Source organism: Carassius auratus, chromosome 25 (genome assembly GCF_003368295.1).
Source record: "Carassius auratus strain Wakin chromosome 25, ASM336829v1, whole genome shotgun sequence".
Taxonomy (NCBI): Eukaryota; Metazoa; Chordata; class Actinopteri; order Cypriniformes; family Cyprinidae; genus Carassius; species Carassius auratus.
The window spans coordinates 9,031,980-9,057,014 of record NC_039267.1 but is presented as its reverse complement, the minus strand read 5'-3'; the positions used below and the strand labels follow the sequence as shown (position 1 = coordinate 9,057,014).

General features: G+C 38.1%; 1 protein-coding gene across 1 annotated transcript in view; it reads right to left on the bottom strand.

Moving 5' to 3' along the window:
* The window catches only part of LOC113042830 (mucin-2-like), a gene marked incomplete at its 3' end in the record, with an annotated part of 29,106 nt that overhangs the window by 1,672 nt on the left and 2,399 nt on the right, over positions 1–25,035 (bottom strand). The window contains exons 5-38 of the mRNA XM_026201825.1: positions 24,811–24,901; positions 24,577–24,710; positions 24,275–24,494; positions 24,011–24,136; positions 23,744–23,858; positions 23,256–23,394; positions 22,972–23,085; positions 22,760–22,826; positions 22,499–22,636; positions 22,169–22,333; positions 21,960–22,054; positions 21,749–21,875; positions 20,571–20,826; positions 20,410–20,462; positions 17,468–17,568; positions 14,911–15,062; positions 14,319–14,457; positions 12,350–12,454; positions 11,992–12,171; positions 11,209–11,454; positions 10,956–11,112; positions 10,543–10,671; positions 10,175–10,322; positions 10,017–10,060; positions 5,609–9,909; positions 5,077–5,428; positions 4,806–4,963; positions 4,219–4,393; positions 2,104–2,345; positions 1,822–2,005; positions 1,326–1,536; positions 1,037–1,212; positions 804–873; positions 361–467 (exon numbers count right to left, since the gene is read on the bottom strand). Coding sequence (XP_026057610.1) covers positions 361–467; positions 804–873; positions 1,037–1,212; positions 1,326–1,536; positions 1,822–2,005; positions 2,104–2,345; positions 4,219–4,393; positions 4,806–4,963; positions 5,077–5,428; positions 5,609–9,909; positions 10,017–10,060; positions 10,175–10,322; positions 10,543–10,671; positions 10,956–11,112; positions 11,209–11,454; positions 11,992–12,171; positions 12,350–12,454; positions 14,319–14,457; positions 14,911–15,062; positions 17,468–17,568; positions 20,410–20,462; positions 20,571–20,826; positions 21,749–21,875; positions 21,960–22,054; positions 22,169–22,333; positions 22,499–22,636; positions 22,760–22,826; positions 22,972–23,085; positions 23,256–23,394; positions 23,744–23,858; positions 24,011–24,136; positions 24,275–24,494; positions 24,577–24,710; positions 24,811–24,901 — 9,217 coding nt within the window. The remainder of the gene's footprint in view (positions 1–360; positions 468–803; positions 874–1,036; positions 1,213–1,325; positions 1,537–1,821; positions 2,006–2,103; positions 2,346–4,218; positions 4,394–4,805; positions 4,964–5,076; positions 5,429–5,608; positions 9,910–10,016; positions 10,061–10,174; positions 10,323–10,542; positions 10,672–10,955; positions 11,113–11,208; positions 11,455–11,991; positions 12,172–12,349; positions 12,455–14,318; positions 14,458–14,910; positions 15,063–17,467; positions 17,569–20,409; positions 20,463–20,570; positions 20,827–21,748; positions 21,876–21,959; positions 22,055–22,168; positions 22,334–22,498; positions 22,637–22,759; positions 22,827–22,971; positions 23,086–23,255; positions 23,395–23,743; positions 23,859–24,010; positions 24,137–24,274; positions 24,495–24,576; positions 24,711–24,810; positions 24,902–25,035) is intronic.

Sequence of the window (25,035 nt, the reverse complement as noted above, 5' to 3'; positions counted from 1 at the left end):
TCAAAAAAATGGTTATGACATGCATGTTGATGTGTTTGATGCACAGTATTAAGACCAAGGCTTCACCTCTAATAGACACACACACAGACACACACACACGCCAACCCTACACCTAACCCTAACCCTCACAGGAAACTTTGTGCGTTTTTATTTTTTCAAAATAAAAATAAAAACTCATACTGTATGGTTTATAACTGTTTCGAAAAATGGGGACATGAGTTATGTCCTCATAAGTCACCCTCTCCTTGTATTACCTGTGTCATACCCATGTCATTATACAGAATTGTGTCCTGATATGTCACAAAAACAAGAGCACAGACACACACACACATACAAACACAAACTGTAATGGCCTCTCACCACATTTTGGCACACATAATCCTGACTCCTTGCTGAAGAGTATTGTGTTCTCATGGCAGAAGCAGCCTTCTGTGGGCACTGTTATGCTTTGCATAGGCCTGAAACAGTTTATTACGCACAATACATTTAGATCACATTAAAATGACATCCTAGGCTATTTTAACACTGCAATCCAAAGAGGGTGTCAGAGTTTTAAGCGCTCATCCAAACTTTTGACTCAACTGCATGTGTAATGTGCAAAATATTTTAGTATGTTCATCAGAAGTGAACAATAAGAGAAGTAGTAAACAATTCCAGCAGATATTGTTTAACTCTTAAACTGTACAGTAATGATATCTGCTATCTCCTACCCATGTTTATTTGTCATTTATCAGCACTGAATTTTGTATTTCCACAACGGTCTAAATTATTTCAGAATAAAGTGAAAAAGGGACATAGCCTACCCATCTCTACATGTTGGTGGTTCAGATTTAGCACAAGGCAAAAAGATTTTATCTTCTGGACATTTAATGTCTGAGGAAGAAATGTTTAAACAATTTCTTAATTCAAATCTCTACAGCACCTATACAATATTCCACTTGAAAGGAAAATTTGTCTTTAATCATAATATATTTGATCAAATTAAATACATTTATACAGATTAAATTAAATCGGTTTAATATATCAATTAACTTACTGCAATGCTTAGTGTAGTTCCTCCAGTGCATGCAGACTCCAACCTGTGAGCAAGCACTTGCATAGCTCTGAAGACTGGCACACACTATGGTGGGGTTTTTCATATTACAGATGTCCGATTGACAAGCTAAAAAGAAGTTTTTAGGAGGCACGTGGGAATGGCATGCTTCGAACAGCCTGGGGAGGTTTAGAATGAAGAATAGATTACTGAAAGGACAAATATTACTTTGGAAGCAATCACGCAGAGTTTGTTGCACTTTTTTTAATTACACCTCATAGAATGTACTCACTTGCTCTCGAGAAGGTTGCATTCAGATTGGGCCAGGCATGGTGCCTTTGGCGTGGGTGGGGATATATTCAAGACTGGGGGTTTTGGAGTTGGTTGGCACATTTTCCCATTCACACCACTGGCTGGCCAGTAATCCGCCATCACTTCACAGTCATTGACCAAGATGCCTCCAGGGATCATGCAGTCATCAGCTTGGTTGTTGTTGCATGTTCCTTAGTGAGAATTATTTGGAATAATTTAGATTCATAATGCATAAAAACAAACCTCTTCATACAACAACGGCTTTCCTTTTTTATTTTACATCGCCATGCACATATTGTTTTATTAAACAAATGTTAACAGCTTTCACAGTTAGTCAAATATTTACAAAACATACTTTTTTATCTGTTCTTTGCTACAACTTATGATTTTATTGTTAATTTACTTTAACCTGATATGACCTGCTTAACCTTTTAAAGTTTTTATTTTTATTTTTATATTTTGATGTGCTGACTTACCACAGTGTCCTTGTGTGTTGTTTCCAAAATGCTGAACTGGCAGATTGATGCTAAAGCCAAGTGCTCTGAATGTTATACCAACATTCAGCTCTGGAATACTCAGAAACAAGTCTAGTCCTGAGCTTATTACTCTCACACCATTGTGAGCATATGGCAGCATTAGCTTAACATTGTCCTTCAGTGCCTTATAGAAAAACAGGCAACCACAAAGAAAACCAACACATTTACAATACAGTGTAGACCAAACACAAAGTCTTTTTGCAATCCTACTGTAGGTCTTACCTCTAGATCCACACCTCCAATGTCATTCCTAAGTGTGATGACTTGATCATTGTAAGACACAGTAATGGATCTGGGACAAGATGCAAGCTCACCATTACCACAATAGTTATTGTCAATGTAGATCTTCAAGTGGTATTGAGGCCTAATTTCCTCCATTAATATGTAAGTGCAGTTTCCTTTATAACTGTAGAAGAGTCCATCAAATGTGATGTAATGTGAACCACCCCAGCCTTGACAAAAGCCTATGATTAGGAGAGGGTGAAAAATAGGAAAATGTTACGGAACATTTATTTAGTTATTAGAAAGTTATTTAGTTATTTTGGTATTCCTCAAACCCATCTGGGGTTTCACATCAAACCTTCTAGCACTAGAATTATCATACAATTTTATTGCTTAGGCTATAATGTTTATAATTTTTTGTGTGTTGTGGTCAATGCCGGATCAGGATCTTTAATTTGGTTGGATTTTGTTGCAATTTTGGTTGTAAAAGTGTATTTACGGTTCCACATCTCATCAGCAGAGTTATTTAGAGTAGGAACTAAATTAGGAATGGTAAACCACAGGACTGAACAGACCCTTTCGAGGAGTGGTGGATACTGTATGCTTTGTGGTATAAATGGCATCCACTTCACCTTATTCAATGTGTACTTAACCTGTTGGCCATTAAGGGACTCACAGCTGAAAGTGCCCTACCTAACTTAAAATTGTAACACTTACTAATATATATATATATATATATATAAATATTACAATAAAGATAGATTTTATATATAAGGAAATGTTATGAGATACTTAATCTGGTTTCCTGTGGGGGATCTTAATTAAATGCATTTTGCTTAAGTAAAATTATATGCCAGTGTGGTAATAAAAATATTCTTAATGCACATTGAAAACAAGATTATTCGGAGTGTCCATTACGAAGTGCAAATCTACTGTAGCTCCGCCCTCCATCGACACATAAGGTTAAATACGACATGTGAATAACGGCTTCAGTGGTGTAGGCAGTAATGTTTTGGGCACCGAAAACTAGCTTGTAACACGATTGATTGGGTTAGAGTCCGGCTTTTGCCGAGCTTGTTTTTCTCACTTTTCCCATCACATGTTACATTAGAATTTATTTTGAATAAAAATGAACAAAATGTTCTAAAAGTGGAAGTAAAGTGCCTAACGAGTGTTTAATAATGATACAACTATTTATAATTTTAATAAATAATAATTTACAAAAAAATAATTTACAATATGTTATTATTGCATCCTGTTAATGTATAACAATACTGAGGTGCACATGGGCCTAGTATGTATCTGCCCGTATAAAGTATAACTAGCATCTAATTATTATTTACACTTAACCTGTTACAAAGAACTGCTACTTTTACATAGTAATTAGAATATATCACGATTTCACTGTACAATTTTTTTTCTGTAAATAGCATCTAGAGCTTCTTGCACTTAGCCTACTGTAAATAGGATCTATTGCTAAGAAAGTATGTTATTTCTATTTAGTGTAAATAGCCACTGCCATATTTTTCTTACTCTATTGGCAGATCATTTGTAAAATATGAAAAATGCACTTAAAATTGTATGATTAATATTGTTATTTTATATATATTTTTTGCCCATGAGATACCATAAAATGATTAGCTATTAGTTAATTAATCTAACGTTCTGCCAGTTTTGACCTGTCATATTATAACACTGAGAATAATTACATTTGTATTGATTCTGAAGTATGCAGACAGCTTTTTGGCGGGAGCTGTTGCCATGGTATATAGTAATATCGGCACTCCATTGCTAATGGCTTTTAATAGTTGTGGTGCACGCGCTTAACTCAGAGTCAGTCAATTTAGAGTTGATTAAACCAACTAATTTCAGCTTTTCTGTAACCGAAAACTCAGACTTTCCCATCTCAGGGTAAGTCAACTGAGAGTTCAAGTTTAAACTCAGAGTTGGTTGAACCTCCTTAGTGAAACGGGTCCCAGGACGCCCACGTTGGGGTGCAGGTTAAGAGGTTAAACAATGTAAAATGCTACATACACAGTGAGCAAGGAAAGATGACTATTTCAGTAACTGATGGCAACCACAAAGTTAGAATTACATTAGGAACAATTTACTTACAATCACAGGCATACTGCTGGCAGCATTGGTGCTTATCATAGATCAGAACTGCCGGCTGATGATTTTCACAGGTAATTTTCTGGAGCAGAGGACATTGCAATGGGACAATCTCAATGATCTCTCCCTTTATGCACTTTGCCATGGTGCATTTAGATATGCTAAAAATCTCGTTAGTCTGGAAATATTAAAGAAAATAGAATTAGAGACTATGAAGAAAGGCAGATTGAATGGTATTAATTTGTTGCTATTTCAAAATAGGCATGGAGAACATTCATAATGAAATATATTCTTGCAAAAACATTGCATTTTGTATCTTTTACATTGAAAACAAAAATGTAAGGGTTAGATCAGACAGGAATAGTTGTTTACTGTAATACATCACAGGTTACCACTTTTTACAGTGTACTATGAAATCACACCATGATTGTGCAATCAAAAACAGTATATATATATATATATATATATATATATATATATATATATATATATATATATATATATATATATATATATATATATATATATATATATATATGTATGCATGTATGTATGTATGTATGTAAGTTAAATGCATATGTATATTTTACAGTTTTGCTCCATCTAGGACAGTCATATTGTGGAGCTGGTGTAGGTGATATAGGTGAAGGACATAGCTCAGTGCTGTTCTGAATTGCACAGGTTATGGAGCAGATCATGGTGAGACAAATCCCTGAGCCAATGTGCTTCTGTTCCAATATTGACTCTCCTAAAAAAAAGTGAAAGTTATCAAAATAGCTTTACAACACTGTTGGAACATTTAATAGAATTGAAAAAATTTTTATGGTTCAATAATTAAATTTACTATTTACAGTTACTAACCAGGCCTATATTTTCTTCCTTGTAGTTCACAAAAACAGAATGTAGTGCTCTGACTTACAGATGTAGGTGAAAACGGTGTAGAGACAGATGTTTTAACAATTTGTGGATAAATCAAAGGGGGGGTTGTGGAATGTCCATGGACAATATTTATTGGTGTGTTAGTAGAGTAGGTAGTAGTAGATGTAAATATTAAAGTAGGTGTTGTGGAACGAGTTGTACTAGTTTTAGATGGTATTTCGGTTGAGGTAGGTGGTGTATGAGTAGATGTTATAGGTGTTGTGCCAGTACTTGTACTAGTTGTAGGTGTTGTTTCTGTTGATATATGTGGTGTTGGAGTAGTAGTAGTGGAAGTGGTTGTTAATGTTGAAGTTGTTGTGCCAGAACTTGTACTAGTTACAGGTGGTGTTTCTGTTGAGGTGGGTGGCAAAGGAGTAGTTGTGGTAGTGGAAGAGGTTGTAAATGTTGAAGGTTTTGTGGCAGTACTTGTACTAGTTACAAATGGTGTTTCTGTTGACAAAGGTGGCATGGGAGTAGTTGTAATAGTGGAAGTTGTAGTAAACGTTGAAGGTGTTGTGCCAGTATTTGGCCTAGTTGAAGATGGGGTTTCTGTTGACACAGATGGCATAGGAGTAGTTGTAGTAGTGGAATTGGTTGTAAATGTGAAAGGGGTTGTGCTAGTACTTGAACTAATTGAAGATGGGGTCTCTGTTGACATCGGTGGCATAGGAGTAGTTCTAGTAGTGGAAGAGGTTGTAAATGTTGAAGGTGTTGTGCCAGTACTTGTGCTAGTTACATGTGGTGTTTCTGTTGACACAGGTTCTGTGGGAGTAGTTGTAGTAGTGGAAGTGGTTGTATATGTTGTGACAGTATTTGGACTAGTTGTCGGTGGTGTTTCTGTTGAGGTAGGTGGCAAAGTTGTGGTTGAGCTAGTGGAAGAGGTTGTAAATGTTGAAGGTGTTGTGCCAGTACTTGTGGTCGTTAGATGTGGTGTTTCTGTTGACACAGGTCCTGTGGGAGTAGTTGAGCTAGTGGAAGTTGTGGTAAATGTTGAAGGTGTTGTGCCAGTACTTGGACCAGTTGAAGGTGGCGTTTTTGTTGACACAGGTGACATAGGAGTACTTGTTGTAGTGAAATTGGTTGTAAATGTTAAAGGTGTTGTCTCTGTACTTGTACTAGTTACATGTGGTGTTTCTGTTGACACAGGTTCTGTAGGAGTAGTTGTTCTAGTGGAAGTTGTGGTAAATGTTGAAGGTGTTGTGCCAGTACTTGTACTAGTTGTAGATGGTGTTTCTGTTGAGGTAGGTGGCAAAGGAGTACTTGTTGTAGTGGAAGTGGTTGTAAATGTTGAAGGTGTTGTTTCTGTACTAGTACTAGTTACATGTGGTGTTTCTGTTGACACAGGTTCTGTGGGAGTAGTTGTTGCAGTGGAAGTTGTGGTAAATGTTGAAGGTGTTGTGCCAGTAGTTGGACTAGTTGAATATGGGGTTTTTGTTGACACAGGTGACATAGGAGTACTTGTTGTAGTGGAAGAGGTTGTAAATGTTGAAGGTGTTGTCTCTGTACTTGTACTAGTTACATGTGGTGTTTCTGTTGACACAGGTTCTGTGGGAGTAGTTGTTGTAGTGGAAGTTGTGGTAAATGTTGAAGGTGTTGTGCCAGTACTTGGACTAGTTGAAGATGGGGTTTTTGTTGACACAGGTGACATAGGAGTACTTGTTGTAGTGGAAGTGGTTGTAAATGGTGAAGGTGTTGTGCCTGTACTTGTACTAGTTACATGTGGTGTTTCTGTTGACACAGGTTCTGTGGGAGTAGTTGTGGTAGTGGAAGAGGTTATAAATGGTGAAGGTGTTGTTCCTGTACTTGTACTAGTTACATGTGGTGTTTCTGTTGACACAGGTTCTGTGGGAATAGTTGTGGTAGTGGAAAAGGTTGTAAATGTTGAAAGTGTTGTGCCTGTACTTGTACTAGTTACATGTGGTGTTTCTGTTGACACAGGTCCTGTGGGAGTAGTTGTTGTAGTGGAAGTTGTGGTAAATGTTGAAGGTGTTGTGCCAGTACTTGGACTAGTTGAAGATGGGGTTTTTGTTGACACAGGTGACATAGGAGTACTTGTTGTAGTGGAAGTGGTTGTAAATGTAAAAGGTGTTGTCTCTGTACTTGTACTAGTTACATGTGGTGTTTCTGTTGACACAGGTTCTGTGGGAGTAGTTGTTGTAGTGGAAGTTGTGGTAAATGTTGAAGGTGTTGTGCCAGTACTTGGACTAGTTGAAGATGGGGTTTTTGTTGACACAGGTGACATAGGAGTACTTGTTGTAGTGGAAGTGGTTGTAAATGGTGAAGGTGTTGTGCCTGTACTTGTACTAGTTACATGTGGTGTTTCTGTTGACACAGGTTCTGTGGGAGTAGTTGTGGTAGTGGAAGAGATTGTAAATGTTGAAGGTGTTGTGCCAGTACTTGTACTAGTTGTAGATTGTGTTTCTGTTGAGGTAGGTAGCAAAGGAGTACTTGTTGTAGTGGAAGTGGTTGTAAATGTTGAAGGTGTTGTCTCTGTACTAGTACTAGTTACATGTGGTGTTTCTGTTGACACGGGTTCTGTGGGAGTAGTTGTTGCAGTGGAAGTTGCGGTAAATGTTGAAGGTGTTGTGCCAGTAGTTGGACTAGTTGAAGATGGGGTTTTTGTTGACACAGGTGACATAGGAGTACTTGTTGTAGTGGAAGTGGTTGTAAATGGTGAAGGTGTTGTGCCTGTACTTGTACTAGTTACGTGTGGTGTTTCTGTTGACAAAGTTTCTGTGGGAGTAGTTGTGGTAGTGGAAGAGGTTATAAATGGTGAAGGTGTTGTTCCTGTACTTGTACTAGTTACATGTGGTGTTTCTGTTGACACAGGTTCTGTGGGAATAGTTGTGGTAGTGGAAAAGGTTGTAAATGTTGAAAGTGTTGTGCCTGTACTTGTACTAGTTACATGTGGTGTTTCTGTTGACACAGGTCCTGTGGGAGTAGTTGTTGTAGTGGAAGTTGTGGTAAATGTTGAAGGTGTTGTGCCAGTACTTGGACTAGTTGAAGATGGGGTTTTTGTTGACACAGGTGACATAGGAGTACTTGTTGTAGTGGAAGTGGTTGTAAATTGTGAAGGTGATGTGCCTGTACTTGTACTAGTTACATGTGGTGTTTCTGTTGACACAGGTTCTGTGGGAGTAGTTGTGGTAGTGGAAGAGGTTGTAAACGGTGAAGGTGTTGTGCCTGTACTTGTACTAGTTACATGTGGTGTTTCTGTTGACACAGGTTCTGTGGGAGTAGTTGTGGTAGTGGAAGAGGTTGTAAATGGTGAAGGTGTTGTGGTTGTACTTGTACTTGTTACATGTGGTGTTTCTGTTGACACAGGTCCTGTGGGAGTAGTTGTTGTAGTGGAAGTTGTGGTAAATGTTGAAGGTGTTGTGCCAGTACTTGGAATAGTTGAAGATGGGGTTTCTGTTGACACAAGTGACAGAGGAGTACTTGTTGTAGTGGAAGTGGTTGTATATGATGTGGCAGTATTTGGACTAGTTGTCAGTGGTATTTCTGTTGAGGTAGGTGGCAAAGGTGTAGTTGTGGTAGTGGAAGAGGTTGTAAATGTTGAAGGTGTTGTGCCAGTACTTTTACTAGTTGTAGATGGTGTTTCTGTTGAGGTAGGTTGCAAAGGTGTAGTTGTGGTAGTGGAAGAGATTGTAAATGTTGAAGGTGTTGTGCCAGTAATTGTACTAGTTGTAGATGGTGTTTCTGTTGAGGTAGGTGGCAAAGGAGTACTTGTTGTAGTGGAAGTGGTTGTAAATGTTGAAGGTGTTGTCTCTGTACTAGTACTAGTTACATGTGGTGTTTCTGTTGACACAGGTTCTGTGGGAGTAGTTGTTGCAGTGGAAGTTGTGGTAAATGTTGAAGGTGTTGTGCCAGTAGTTGGACTAGTTGAAGATGGGGGTTTTGTTGACACAGGTGACATAGGAGTACTTGTTGTAGTGGAAGTGGTTGTAAATGTTAAAGGTGTTGTCTCTGTACTTGTACTAGTTACATGTGGTGTTTCTGTTGACACAGGTTCTGTGGGAGTAGTTGTAGTAGTGGAAGAGGTTGTAAATGTTGTAGGTGTTGTGTCAGTACTTGTACTAGTTTTAGATAGTGTTTCTGTTGAGGTAGGTTGCAAAGGTGTAGTTATGGTAGTGGAAGAGATTGTAAATGTTGAAGGTGTTGTGCCAGTACTTGTACTAGTTGTAGATGGTGTTTCTGTTGAGGTAGGTGGCAAAGGTGTAGTTGTGGTAGTGGAAGAGGTTGTAAATGTTGAAGGTGTTGTGCCAGTACTTGTACTAGTTATAGATGGTGTTTCTGTTGAGGTAGGTGGCAAAGGTGTAGTTGTGGTAGTGGAAGAGGTTGTAAATGTTGAAGGTGTTGTGCCAGTACTTGTACTAGTTGTAGATGGTGTTTCTGTTGAGGTAGGTGGCAAAGGAGTACTTGTTGTAGTGTAAGTGGTTGTAAATGTTGAATGTGTTGTGCCAGTACTTGTACTAGTTGTAGATGGTGTTTCTGTTGAGGTAGGTGCCAAAGGAGTAGTTGTGGTAGTGGAAGAGGTTGTAAATGGTAAAGGTGTAGTGCCAGTACTTGTACTAGTTACATGTGGTGTTTGTGTTGACACAGGTGCCATAGGAGTACTTGTAGTTGTGGTAAATGTTGAAGGTGTTGTGCAGGGTTTCTCTGTTGCAATCACTGTGGCATTTATGCAAACTGCATAATAACACATTCCCATGTCATCCTTAATGTTGTAAATGGTGTCGTTATGGTCATATTGTTTTCCACCATAGTTACAGCACCCTGTAAGATTCAAAACAGTATATTTTTAGAACATTGTGAGTAAAACTTTAACTATTTGTAAGGATTGAAACTACAAAAGTTTTTCCTGTGTTTAGTGTTTCACTTACCAGGAGTTTGAAAACATTGTATATTGCCATGTTCATTACAGATACTGTCAAAGGAATGCCACATTTTAGGTAATTTGAATAAGAGTAACAGGTGGAGGAACCACCCACAGATAAATATGCTTTATATACTTTGTCAGGGTCTATATCATGTTCCATACCACTCATGACAGGACTTATCAGTTGGTATATTCTCTTCAGGCTTGTATTCGATTCCGTTGACATAGCATCTGGGAATACACTCTTTCACACAGACCTGATTTTGCTCATCAAAAATAGGTTCATCCTTTGGACATTTTGGATAACACCCTGCATTAAAAAAAAAAAAAAAAAAATATATATATATATATATATATATATATATTATATGTGTGTACATACATACATACATAAGAAATTGCAGGTTCATGAACATTTCTACCTTGCCCAGTATCTATGGTCCCTAAACTTAGCAATCATTAAAAAAATGTTTAGCACTACATTTAAGTCTCTGTTGTGTTCTATGTATAGTCAGTCTTCAAAAACTCACCTTCCAGGTTGGGTAAAGTGTTATTGCAGATACCAAAAGGGTTGCGACAGGTTTTGTAGCAAGGTATACCACAAGGATTATAATGCCACGTGCATCCTTCTGGTTTATTGTAGTAGTCACAGTACACAGCTGATATGGGAATATGGACATAAGTATGAAAACATACACAAATTAAAATTAAATATAGTTCAATTACAGTAAAACATGAAAATTAATGAGAGCCTGGGGCTCAGTGGTAGAGCATTGCATTAGCAGCACAGAAGGTTGTGGGTTCAATTCCCAGGGAACACACAAACTGGTAAAAAAAAAAGTTGGCTAAAATTGACTGCTATATGCATAAATGTAAATAAATGTAAAATTCATATTTGGATATTACAAATTTAGGATGTGCACAAGAATTGAAAGCTGCTTACGGCAGATCTCAGGGGTTCTCCAGTCCACACAAACACCTGCCTCATTGCAGGCTTGAGCATAAGCTGCCATAGCTGTACAGAAGCACTCACAATCTCCACCTGTGTCACATGCACATGAGTCCTTCACACAGTTTTCATAATATGGGTTTGGATCCACCTATAGGAAAAAGCATTTTCATACTTTCTGCTGAATTCCTGTGTACCACATTATAGGTAACATAATTTATTGATTTAAAATGCATTCAAACTGTACCTTGTTATGGCAGTGTTTGAATGCACCTTCACTGTCTTTTATGATGCTACATTGTAGTTTTGCCCATGGCTCTCGTTCAAGGTTCTTAAAGCATGGGTCAAAGTCTGGTGCAGCATCAGGGCAGGTGCCTAACACTTTCCAGCTGTCAACAAACTCAATTATATCTGTGGTTTGTAAACTGCCTTGAGTAGTAAAGTCATCTTTTCCATTTCCATTGAAATTTCCACATAGTCCACAAACACCTCCCTGTGAAAATATAAAGTCCATATACAGTACAACAATATATAACATTGATATCTTCCGTTTATATTGGTACAGTACTTATTAATTTTTTTTTTAGAAAAATTATAGTTTTTAAATATTTTGAATTAAATCTCATGCTAACAAAGGCTGCATTTATTTGATCAAGATAATGTAGAAAAAAGGGGGAAAAATATTATTACAATGTAAAATAAGTATTTTCTAATTGAATAACAATTTCTGTCATGCAAAGCTGAATTTTCAGCATCATTAAACCAGTCTTTAGTGTCACATGATCGTTTCAGAAATCGTTATAATATCCTGCTATTTTTTTTCATGTGCTTTCCATTTTCAGTATTTCTTGATGAATAGAACGGTCAAAGAACAGCATTTGTTTGAAATAGAATTTACTAGAATACTACTTCACAATAGTATTTTTTTTTTCTTTCTTTTTTTTTTTTTTACAAAAATGTTGAGAATAAGAGACTTCATTAAATACATTTAAATGTTGTAACATTTCCAGACTTTCCAAGAACAACTCACCATGTGTTGAGGTTGCAAAATGATGCGAACAGTTGTCCTGCGGTCCCACAAAACTGTCAGTCCAATATCAGCATCAATAACAAGGTACATCCCAATCATTGTCTTGTTGTAACTGATCTGTGGGCCACTTTCTGTATCAAATGCTGTTACATTCCCACCATAAAGTTCTAACTTAGTTCTCTGTAAGAGTTTGCAAGATTAAAAAAAAATAATAATTATAGTAATTTCAGAATGAATTTATGATAATGTGGAATAGATACAAAATAAATATTTTGTTTTAACAGTGACTGCAATGTGTTGTAATGTGCATGGTATTCGAGTTTGTTCATACAGGGATCATATAGAAACCTAACCTTACCCCCAAAAGGATGACAACAGCCTTTGAGCATGTTGTCCCTGTTGTTCCACAAGGAATATTCTCAGTGATTACATGAAAAGTTCCTGTCTTATTTCCACATTTATCCTTAAAAACAAGAGGACATTACATTACCAACAACAAAAATATACATTATGCCACACATCTTACTGCCTCCTGATTAAAGTGTTTCATTTGTATAAAAAAAAAGGATTATACTAAATGTTAAATGCTTAGGGCCCTATCATACACCCGGCACAATGCGATGCAAGGCGCAGCACAAGTGTTTTTGATAGTTTCAGTCCGGCACCGTTTGCATTTTTCCATCCAGAGCCACGTTGCTTAATTAGCAAATGTATTTGTGCTCCCATGGGCGTGGTGGTCTAAAAAAGAGGTGTGTTCAGGCGCATTGCTATTTTAAAGGTCCCGCTCTTCATGATCCCATGTTTTAAACTTTAGTTACTGTGTAATGTTGTTGTTAGAGTATAAATAATATCTGTAAAATTCTAAAGCTCAAAGCTCAATGCCAAGCGAGATATTTTATTTAACAGAATTCGCCTACAACGAACAACCCGTTTGGACTACATCCCTCTACTTCCTGCATTAATGACATCACTAAAACAGTTTTTTGACTTAACTCTGCATACATGAATACACAAATAAGGGGGCGTGGTCTCATTGCGCTCCAATGGATAAGACGAAGTGTTGCGTTTGTGTTTGTCCCCATGACGTCGAAACGCTGTTATTTTCATCTCGCAGTCCAATCATTTTTGTTTTTGCCTTCCCAGTAGAGATCAATGGTTACAATTTATGTTTAACTCGGTTTCCGAAAATTATAATCCACATGTAAAGCAAAATGTGTGCAGCACATTTTGCTGAGGACATCTTCCTCAATCTCAATCAGTTTAATGCCGGATTAGCACAAAGATTATTCTTGAAAGATGGAGCAGTTCCATTTTTGTCTGGAGAAGGCGTTGTTTATGGACCACAACCGGTAAGTGTATTTTATTATTTAAGTTGGTGCATTTAAAAGTTTCTGTAACTTATCACACAAAGGGCAACGCTGTTTAGCTTTGTTAACTAGATGTTAGGGCTGTGCAAAAAATCTAATGCAATTTTCATGAGCATCTCTTCAGTAAAAATTCTCCTGTGATTATACGTACATCTCCAGCAGTTTTCAAAACAAATCCTACCCACTTGCTTCTCAAAACTACTGCAAAACTAGCCCAATCGCATTTCCAGGAGGGCAGCATGCTCTAAGCTGCTGACGAATCACAACACAGGAACTGCTGGTACAATCAGAACTTGTTACGTATTTCTGAGGGAGGGACTTTATAGAAGACATCAGCCCGTTTTTATGACAGTGAAAACAGCGGAATACAGATATGTGAATTGTGTGAAAATTACTGTTTTTTTTTACATGCGAAACATGAACGCGTTATATTGCACAATGTAAACATAATCAAAGCTTCAAAAAAGCACGAAAAACGGGACCTTTAAGGAGGTGAAAATAGAGTGCACCATAGACCAACTCAAACCTGGTCTAAAGTCAATGTCACAATATTTTTTTGTTATTTAACGAGCGCGTTGTTAGAAAATGTGCCTCTGGGTCGGTCCACAGTGCTTGTTGACTTTGCTTATAACACACAGGGATTTGCATCACACAAGCATGCCAAATATATAAAAAAAAAGGATTACAGTGTAACAGAATATTATTGTGAGGCTACATAAATATAAAAATGTAATGATTTAATCATTAGAAGAATAAGGACAACCAATTGCAAAAATGCACACCTGCGCACATCCCGTTTTGCAGAAGTGGATTTGGATATGCCTTGAGTGCACCTGTGCCATGCACTTCACGTTTAGAACATTAAAATAGGGCCCTTAATGTTTCACTATGATAGCAAGTTGTAAGTCTTAGAGGCATAGTAAAGGTACACAGAAAATAAAAGTACTTGTCTTGTAGTACCTCAGCAGCTATATAACTGCACTCTCCCCTGAATCCGAATCTCTGCTGGTCAAAAGTTTTATAATGTCCGCTTCCATATATTGTGCAGATGCCTGGACAGATATTCTTTGTACATGTCCATGTTCCGTGTTGACAAGTACTGTAACAAAGTAATACAGAAAGTGGACTCAAATCTATGTGAATCCACAGTGTTTTATGTTCACAAACTTTTATAGTTGATGACTTTTTTTTGTGTGTGGATTACGTGCATTGATAGATGCTTTTATCCAAAATGAACTACATTAAATTCAAGGTACATTTTATCATATTTATTTCATCATACATTCCATGGTAATCAAACCTATGACCTGTTACCATCTACTATTTGAGTATCAGGAATGCCCAGAGCCAGACACTAGGAAGGGAGGGAATGCGGCCACAGTAATAATAATAATTATAAAAAAGTGGTGGGGTCTATTTTTGGATAATACACATTTACATTTTAGAAGAATTATCCAGATATGGATTCTGTGTGGGCCTAGTATTTATGGCTATTCAATCTAACTATACAAAAAGTGCTAATTAGTCATGGAAAAGACTGTAGCTTACACACCAGTTATTGCAGTCTACGGTTATCTCAGTCCCTGGTGCATAAAATTGTCCATTGTGAGGACATGGACAGTCATAAGGGTTAACACAGTTTCCTCTGCCATCATCAAGTAGACCTGCAGGACACTGGCAGCCAGATTCACAGTCCTGCGAGAACTGTGGGTGTGGTTGGAAGACAAAGATAACAGAGAAAGAGAGAAAAAAAATTACTGTCAGATCTAGGGGAGTAAATATTAAAAAAAAAAAAACATTTTATAATCAGGATGCAAAAAAGGCTAAGTAGGACTTTCCACAAGTACAGTGGGGAAAATATTTATCTGATCCCTGCTCATCTGGTAAGTTTGCCCACTTACAAAGAAATAAAGGGTCTGTAATTGTGTAATTGGTGCAGAAACCCTTTTTGACAAGCAGAGGAAAACCTTTTTTTTTTTTTTTTTTTTTGCAGTTGATCACCAGGTTTGCACACATCTCAGGAGGGATTTTGATCCACTCCTCTTTATAGATCCTCTCTAAATCCCTAATGTTTCAATTACATGGCTGTCGTTTGGCAACTCAAAGTTTCAGCTCCCACGGATTTTCTACTTCTTAAATTAGCAGGACTAATCTGTGTCCCACATGGGCACATAATCTGTTGGAACCAGAATTCTTGCTGGTTGGTAGGTGATCATTTACTTATTTCACTCACTAAAACGCAAATCAGTTTCTAACCTTTATATTTACATTTACATCAGTCATTTATCAGACGCTTTTATCTAAAGCTGCTTACAGATGAGGACAATGGAAGCAATCAAAATCAGCAAAAGAGCAATACTATACATTATACAGGTGCTATAACAAAGTCTCAGTTAGCTTAATGCTAACTGAAACATTCTTTATAGCTCATTAAAAAATGTATCTTCTTGCCGTGTTCTGGATTAATTGGAAAAGTTTAATAGAACTGGCTGGAAGACCTGCAAAGAGAGCATTGCAATAGTCCAGCCTGCACAGAACAAGAGCTTGAACAAGGAGCAGCATGTTCCAAAGAAAGGGCCTGATCTTCTGGGTGTTGAATAAAGTAAATTTGCAGGATCGGACAGTTTTAGCAACATGGTCTGAGAAAGTAAGCTGATCATCAGTCATAACTCCAAAGTTTCTGGCTGTTTTTGAAGTTGTTATGATTGATGTGCCTAACTGGATGGTGAAATTGTGATGAAACGATGGGTATACTGGAACCAAAAGCAGTTCTGTCTTGTCAAAGTTGAACTGAAGGTGATGATCCTTCATCCAGCAAGAAATGTTTGTTAGACAAGCAGAGATGTGAGCAGCTATTGTTGGATCATCAGGATGGAATGAGAGGTAGAGTTGAGTGTCATCAGCATTGCAGTGGTATGAAAAGCCATGTTTCTGCATGACCTAACGATGCCATGTAGACAGAGAAGAGAAGTGGTCCAAGAACTGACCCCTGAGGCACCACAGTAGTTAGATGCTGTGACTTGGACACCTCAACTCTCCAAGATACTTTGAAGGATCTATCTGATAGGCAATACTCAAACCATTTGGAGTGCGGTTCCTGAGATGCCCTTTGCCAATAGGGTTGATAGGAGGATCTGGTGATTAACCATCTCAAAAGCAGCAGACAGATCAAGCAACATAAGTATTGAAGATTTGGATTCTGCTCTTGCCAGTCTTAGGGTTTCGGCAACTCAGAACAAGGCAGTCTCAGTTGAATGTCCACTTCTGAAGCCAGATTGGTTGCAGTCAAGGAGGTTGTTCTTTGTGAGAAATGCAGAGACTTGGTTGAACACAGCTTGTTCAAGTGTTTTTGCAATGGATGGAAGAAGGGAAACAGGTCTGTAGATGAGGGTTGGTTTCTTAACTTGTGGGTTTATACGAGCCTTTCTAAATGTTGTGGTAAAAACACCAGTGTGGAAGGATATGTTAATGATGTGAACGAGGGCAGGTACAACTGGAGGAGAAATGGCTTAAAGGAGATGATATGGAATAGGATCAAGCGGACAAGTAGTAGGATGATTAGAAAGAATGAGTTTGGAGACTTCTGCCTCAGAGAGTGAAGAGACGGATATGATTGAGTGTATGTTTGCTGGTAAGATGTGCTTTACAGATTGTGGTGAGGAAAATTGTGCACTGATGTTTTTAATTTTATTAATGAAAAACATGGCAAAGTCTTCAGCTATTAGAGTTGATGAAAGAAGGGGGAGGAGGAGGACAAAGGAGGGAGGAAAATGTTTTAAAGAGCATGCAGGAGTTTTTTTTTTTTTTTGGTTGAGATTATGTCTGTTAAAATAAACTTACCATAAACATTATAGACCTTTTAATTCTTTGTAAGTGGGCAAACTTACAAAATCAGAAAGGGATCAAATACATTTTTCCCCACTGTATAATGAATAAATAAATATTATAGGAACATTTACAATGAGGTTCTACATTTTTGCAACCCTGTTTTAAGTTGCAAAACCAATATTTGAGACACATATAATTTTAAAAGAATGAGTCCTGTATTTTTTAATTCTATAAAAACCTAGGTCTAAAACAAGCTTTGTCAGATTAGAAACTGGGCTTACACAATCCATTTCCTTTTGCATACAAGTCTGTGCACACAACAATCCATGTTCATCTGGACGTGCTGTACTGCAGTTGAAGAAAACCTTTGGAGGAGGACACTCTGCAGAATATACCAGACAGTGGAAAAAAAAGACTCATAGGAAAGAGTTTTATATTGGTGACCATATTTGGAGACTGTGCAACCATTTGACAGGATAATTATTTTGTGTGACCACAATTGTAGTTAACTCAATATAAGTAATTCAATACAAGTTAGAATCACTCGTGGCATTATTTTGATCACCACACATTCCCTTAAAGGTGCCATATGCAAAAATTGAGGTAAAAATATCCATAACATGACCTACATGCATCAAAAGAATGAGAAGAAATGAGGGCGATGATGTCATAAAAAAAATGTCAAGTTAAAGTGCTGCAGAGATATCAACCTTAATTAGCATTAGCATTACTAGCCCCGGCCCGACATGTGTCGTAATACCAGTTTCGGCCATGGGTAGGCGGTATGCGGGCAACATAACCACCAGCCAACCTGCAATACACTAATAACTCGCACGGCTTGTGGGCGTGTACTTGAACCTGATGTCAATCGTGTGGAAAGTACAGCCCCCTACTTCATTTCAGTTCAGGGAAGAGAGAGAAATGATGTCTCAAGCCCTTGGCAAGAGATCCCTACCACCACCACTCGCTACAGGGAAACAACCGCGCTCGTAATCACAAATCAAATCCGATAAGAAAAGGAGCCGAATCAGAGTAAACATCGGCACTGCTTTCAATCACTGGAGACAACTGGTGGACCATAAAGGGGGGGTGAAATGCTCGTTTTCACTCAATATCCTGTTAATCTTGAGTACCTATAGAGTAGTACTGCATCCTTCATAACTCCAAAAAGTCTTTAGTTTTATTATATTCATAAGAGAAAGATAGTCTGTACTGATTTTTCCCGGAAAAACACGAGCGCCTAGAGGCGTGACGTGTGGGCGGAGCTAAAGAATCACGAGCGCGAGTAGGATTTTGTGTTGAGCGAGTCTGGAAGCTGTGACACAGATCCAGAGGCTGAAATTTAACAAGAGCAGCATCAGCAAAGGCTTCTCTATGTGGTATGTACTGAAACTGTATATATTTGCTTAGCGGTTTTGGAAAATGACTAAGTTCCACTTTGTCGTCTTTTTTTTTTTTTTTTTTTTAAGCTGTACATGTGGAAAGTGCAGTTTGATAACAACATCGCATGTTGTTTACTTGATGTGCTTAAGCGCTGATAGCTAAGCTAACAACACAGAGATATTTGAAGCAGTTTTACTCGTGCAGTTTGATGACAACATCGCATGTTGTTTACTTGATGTGCTTACGCGCCGATAGCTAAGTTAACAACACAGAGATATTTGAAGCAGTTTTACTCACCGCCTGCGGTTCCAACACACGATCGTGACCCTTTTTCGTTGGGATTGCATTATCCTTAAGAAATAAACGATGTGCAAATCCAGCGTCAACCTGGGCCTTGTTTGTAAAACAAGCATCTTCGAAATGCAGGGGAACAAACACAAACACTTGCACAACTCCGTTGATGCTCTGTAAAAATAAACTCCATCCACTGGTCCCTTAATGCTGTTTCTCTTTTGGTAATCTGTGCAGGGTTGTCTTGCCCTGGCAACCAAAAACACACTCCTTTTGTGACATTTCGCGATGCTCTCGCTCTGATCAGTGATTGTCTGTGCACAGCCTCTCTCTGCTCTGCTATACGGGAGCGCGCGCTCTTCCGGCAGACGCGCCCTTAGCACCCATATAAGGAAATTCCGCTCCATCTAACGTCACACAGAGCCATACTCGGAAAAAAACTTTCCGAAACTTGTGACAAACCGGAAGGAGTATTTTTGGAACTTTTGAAACTTTGTCCATGTTTAGCATGGGAATCCAACTCTTTAACAGTGTAAAAAACTCAGTATGCATGAAATAGCATTTCACCCCCCCTATAAAGAAATGAGGCTCGACTCCGAACTTGCAACATTTCTAACAGTAAGTTAGATGCTGTTAGTATTTCGCTAGAAGTTTGTTTTATATGTTTGTGTATTTGTTTTCGGGAAGTTATAACAGCAATATATCAAAGGCTGTCCGATAAACGTGCTAATGTTAGCGATGGCTAACCGTAGCTGTATTTGATAATTAGCTAGCAATAACTTAACGTTACCCATTTTATTATATCATAACTAACCTGCTCTGTCTAGTATGTTGGTCTCCGTGTCCTCTTTGCTTCGTGGTTTTTCTGTGCGTGAAAAAATTGATGTGTGGCGTGAAAGCGTGTGAATGCTTGAGAGTTGGCACATCAGTTCCCAAGCAGAATAAAGGACAGGTTGATTATTGCTGTTTAGCGTTTGTATTACTCTATGATGTGTCCCTGTTTGCGTACAGGGACATAAAAAATTAATTAAAAGTGATACGTGGACCAAGGTGTCTGAGATTGTTCATTTTAAGTAAAGGATCCTAATATTTCGTCCACAACAATATTTAATGAGGTTAACTTATAACTCCTTGTGGTTAGTCTGCACGAGATCAACAGGCTTGTTTGCTTTACGGCCGCTTTAAATACAAAATAAGAATTCGATCTACGTCACAAATCTTTCTGCAGCGTCGTGAGCAGAGCGGCAAGAGCGACTTTTGATGCTCTTGACGCCGGCGGTGTGAACGCACAGTTAAGCTTCGGCTATGGCTGTAGTGTTGTTGTGAAGGTAGGGGCGGAGCATAGAGACTATGCCGTTTCTCGTTTGTTACTCTAGAGTAGACCAATTCACTTCATTGAGGCATACTGCCCCCATCTGTTATGGAACGTGGAGTATGACTTGATTTTTTTTTGACAAACATTACAGATGGCACCTTTAACACTGACAGCCCTTAACCTGATTAAAGTTTTGGGTGTCAAAGAGAGGTATCCAAAAGTGTTTTGTCTTACCCACAATTGGAGGTTTCCAGGACAGACAGCGGAATGTTCCATTCACACAAACACTGGAGAGGAAGTTTTAAGGTTTTAAGATCATAGTTTGTATATTATTTGTACAGTGTATATTTTAACAATTTTACAACTACTGAATAAAACGAATGTCATGCACTCACCAATGTTCATTCTTAATGTTAATAGATGTGCCAGGTTGGACTGTCACGCCATTGTTGTAACATGGGCATTTTTCCATAGGTACACACAGTCCATTCTGATCCTGGTAAAGTCCCTCTGGACATGCGCATCCGTCAACGGGCACAAAGTCAACGCTGCAGCTTTGGCGCTCAGAGGCAAGAGACAGACAGGTACGCTGACAGCCTTGCAGCTCATAGGAGTAGTTCTGGGAGGCCGGGCAATTCTCTGTGTATTTTTCTGAGGGGATCATTTTGAAAGGGGTTGTGTCTTAAAGATGCATGTTGCCCTCTGCAAAACCCAAATAGCTGAGCTCTTTCAAAATTAGAACTAAAAGAATCTAACCTAAAAAAAAAAACTGTGTCTATGTGGGTGTACTGCCTGTTAATCAGTTATATCCCACTGTCCACACAATGATTGTTTCTCCTCTTTAAATATATATTTAGCTTGTAATATATGTGACCATTACAGAGCATGTAGTTTAAGTTTACCATATATTGTAAATGGTCTGATATAAAGTAAAGGACAACAGCTAACTTTAGTAAATATCTGCTTGACCACTGATCAATCAGAATCAAGTATTCCAGAGCCCTATAATAAGTGAAACGATTATTTATTAAATTTACAGACCCAATGGAAGAGGTATTAGGAAGGCCTGTCAAACATTTTGAACACATTTCATATATCCACATATATTTTTAATTTATCCCATCTTTTACTAGGTTGCTTGCAGCATTAACATTTTATTTGTACCAGAAACAATGTTGAAAATCTGTTTTGAACTTCTATTGAGGATGGCAAAAGCTAGTAAAATGCATTCATTACATTTTTTTCTGAATTCAACATACAGTAGTACAGTGTCACTAGACCTCTTTTGGGGGGATTATAATAGCAATTCTTATAGATGCTTTCATTAACTTTCATTGTCACAAAACACCTTGAAATACAATAGGATGTATTAGTTTTTACCTCAATCTCATTTCCTCAAGTGATATTTGGAATATACGCTAATAGTTTGGCATTCTGTGTTTTGATATGAGAGAAATTGTGAGTTTATTTAAGGGAGGTTTTGACCTAGTTACACCTAAATCCCAAAAAAATTTCAGCTTAGATGATGCAATTACATCTTTCTGACAAAAGAATCTGCTTTCAGCCATCTTACCACACACAATTTCTCTCCAGCCTTGGAGGATTATTCCTTTGGATGCACAGGCCCGTGCATATGAGGAGAACACTGTACACAGACAGTCCTCACTCTTCTCACAGGTACAGCTGGAGTATTTGCATCTCTAAAAGCACATAGACATGTTGTGTCACTGCATGTTGTGGAAAGCAGGGGAAATGTTCATTTCAATTTGGAAAATTAGTCATACTTTGTAGTAGCTGTCTGGATTGACAGTGGTGTGACATTGGGCAAAAAGGCTCCCCTTTTCCTTCATCTGGGAACACCAATACTCAGCATAGTGCTCTAAAGGCATTGTAACATACAAGGTTACAGGTACATGCATATGATAAGCCCTCCTATAAAATTATTACACAAAGTAAATGGTACCCCATCTACAGTATGCAAAAAGTCTCTTACCGATGTCACTGCTGTAGGAACAGGGGTCGTCTAGTCTTTCAGTACGGTCGGGGCAGTTGGACTGTGTCTTCCAGGCATTTGCGAAGGAAACCGCTGTACCCTCTACCACTCCCTGAGGAGTCTCCAGATCATCTGACAGCACTTTGTTAAAATTTCCACAGATACCTGCAGAAACCAATGACATATTCAATTTTAAATATTATTACACTTTGAAAAAAAGACCCCCAGTGTTCAAGGCTATGCATGAAAGGTATATCACTGGTAATGTGATGTATTGACTACTTAATTCAAATTCAAGATTTCATGTGTTGTTGTTTTTTTAAATCTCACCACAAGTCTTGCCCTGGAAGCTTTGGTCCACAGTGATGTAGACCTGCATAAGAGGCACCAGCTGTACCTGCACCTGCAGCCCAAAGGTGGTCTGAAGCATGATGTGAAACGATGATGGCATGAACACTGTGAAGTCAGCTGAGAGAAAACCATTGAAGAGTGTGAAAAAATGCTTCAAAAAAATATCAGCCTTCACAAACAAGTTTCAACACACATTTTAAAACACACAGAGAGAAAAAACACAAAGCGCCCCTCTTTTACCTGTCGTGTAAGGAAGTGAAACTATTGCATTTTGTTGAACTGTGCCATCAGCTTTAATCACTAGACGCTAATGAAGAAAGACATAGTGTCACTGTATGTACATATGTTGAGCAATTTATCAACTACTAAAAACTGGGATATTTCTTCCATTACAGGCAAGAAAAAAGCCAAATCAATAAGATTTGTTTTTTTATGTGAAGGAATGTACTCACATGGTTCTTGTCATTGTTAAACATCACTTCTATAGATTTCAAGCAGGTGTCAGTATTAAGGCTAACACAAGGAACAATCTGACCCAGTATGATGAACTTTGATTCCTCAAAGTCCTGCAAACACACATGGAGTTTACAAAGTGCAGAATTAATTACTAAGAATTGTATTTGTTATTTGCAGTGTTTATTAAAATACCATGACATGACTGAATGCAAACAAATTATAAATTCTAATGTAAATGTCTTAGCAATTAAATAAGGTGTAGCCAGTGACTAAAACACACTTTTGAGAGCACATAGTTGCAATCTCCATGGAAAGTGAATTCTTTCCCGTCAAAGGTTGTAAAGTGAGATCCTTCTTCTACTGCGCACAAGCCAGGGCCAGGAATACTTGTACAGATCCAGTCTCCCTCCTTACATATGCTGAGTTATGCAAAAGAATTACAAACAGACAGTGTAAACAACTAGCTTTAGGACTATACAGATACATTGTATAGTAATGTAACAATGGTGTACAGCAGGGATCCTCAAATCTGGCACACGAAATCCACTTTTCTGCAGAGTTTAGCTCTAACCCTAATCAAACACACCTGAACAAGCCAATCAATGTCTTCAGCATCATTACAAAATCACAGGTAGGTGAGTTTGGTCAGGGTTGGAGCTAAACTCTGGAGCGCATTGGCCCTCCAGGGAAAGATTTGAGGAATCCTTGTATACAGCATGTTTTATTGGTTAATTAAAGACATGTTAAGAGTGAATTGTGTTTTATTACCATTCCGTGTTATGTTTGTAGAGAACCTCTCCTGTGCTGTAGATGCGGTCATGCTTACACTGACACTCTTCCACCGGGATGCAGCCCATGTTTGAGATTTCATCAAACACAGTTCCTATAACAGTTCAAATACAGTTCCTAAACAGTACTTTTAAAACTGAGTTTTGAGAAAAAGGTTATGATCTCACATATAACATATCATTTTATTTAATTCTGTATGCATGATGGAACTAAAAATCATTTCAATATTATGAATTAGGGACTGACCTGGTGGGCAGAAGCAGCCATCAATGTTGTGTTGCTCACACAGTGTGTTTGTGTCTTTGTGCAAGCATGTGTCCATACAAGGGGAGCCGCTTTCAGAATGTACCATATTGTAGGGGCATGCCACAGCTGCATAGGGATACAAGACATACAGTTTTTACAATGGCAATTAATGAATATTTCAAAAGCAAAAGAAGTAAAAGCAAATAAAAAGCTCATGAGAGAAGAATCATGGGACATCCACCAGAGCTCAGTGGTAGTTATTACCGCAGAAGTCAGCTCTTCTCCAGGTCGGCGGAGTTCCCCCAGCGTGGGAACACTGACGTGAATATTCAGACAGAGTCGCACAAAGCGTGGAGTTGTCAGTATCTTCAGGCTGATACAAGCACATGTCATTCATACAGGCCTCGATATACGGCTCAGGGTTCAAAATCTTGTTACAGGAGAACCAGTCTGCATCTTTCAAAAGGTCATCACAATCTTCCCGCTGTAGTGATACAGGTACAGTGTGTTTTTAACCCTTATCCTTAGAGGTCCACTGACCAACACAGATAGCTTTTGCAACTTACATGTTTTTCAGAATGATCTACTAAATTCTGCTCATCGTCTTCTTCAGAGGGATTTTTGCAATCCACATCTGGGTTGGGAACTTTGTGCTTGTTCCCAAACTCAATGTAGCCTACCTCTCGTTCATATCCTAATTCTTTATTAAATAAGATAAGACATGGATTAAACAAAGATAAGAATTACAAAACTATGATGAAATAAGGCAGAAGTCAGTCAATTATAGTCAATCAACTCACCTGATTGAATAAATTCATTATAAACTGGAGCCCGATTGAAATCACCACACAATCCACATGTGCGATTTAAAAATTTGGAGTCCAACTCCACCTACAACAGCACCACATGGAAAGAAAGCTTTTCAACAACCCCAGCACCATGGCATGACTTAATATTAGACTTACTACTTACTTTATTACTTACTATACATATTACTGGCCAATATCCAATATTTACCATTAATC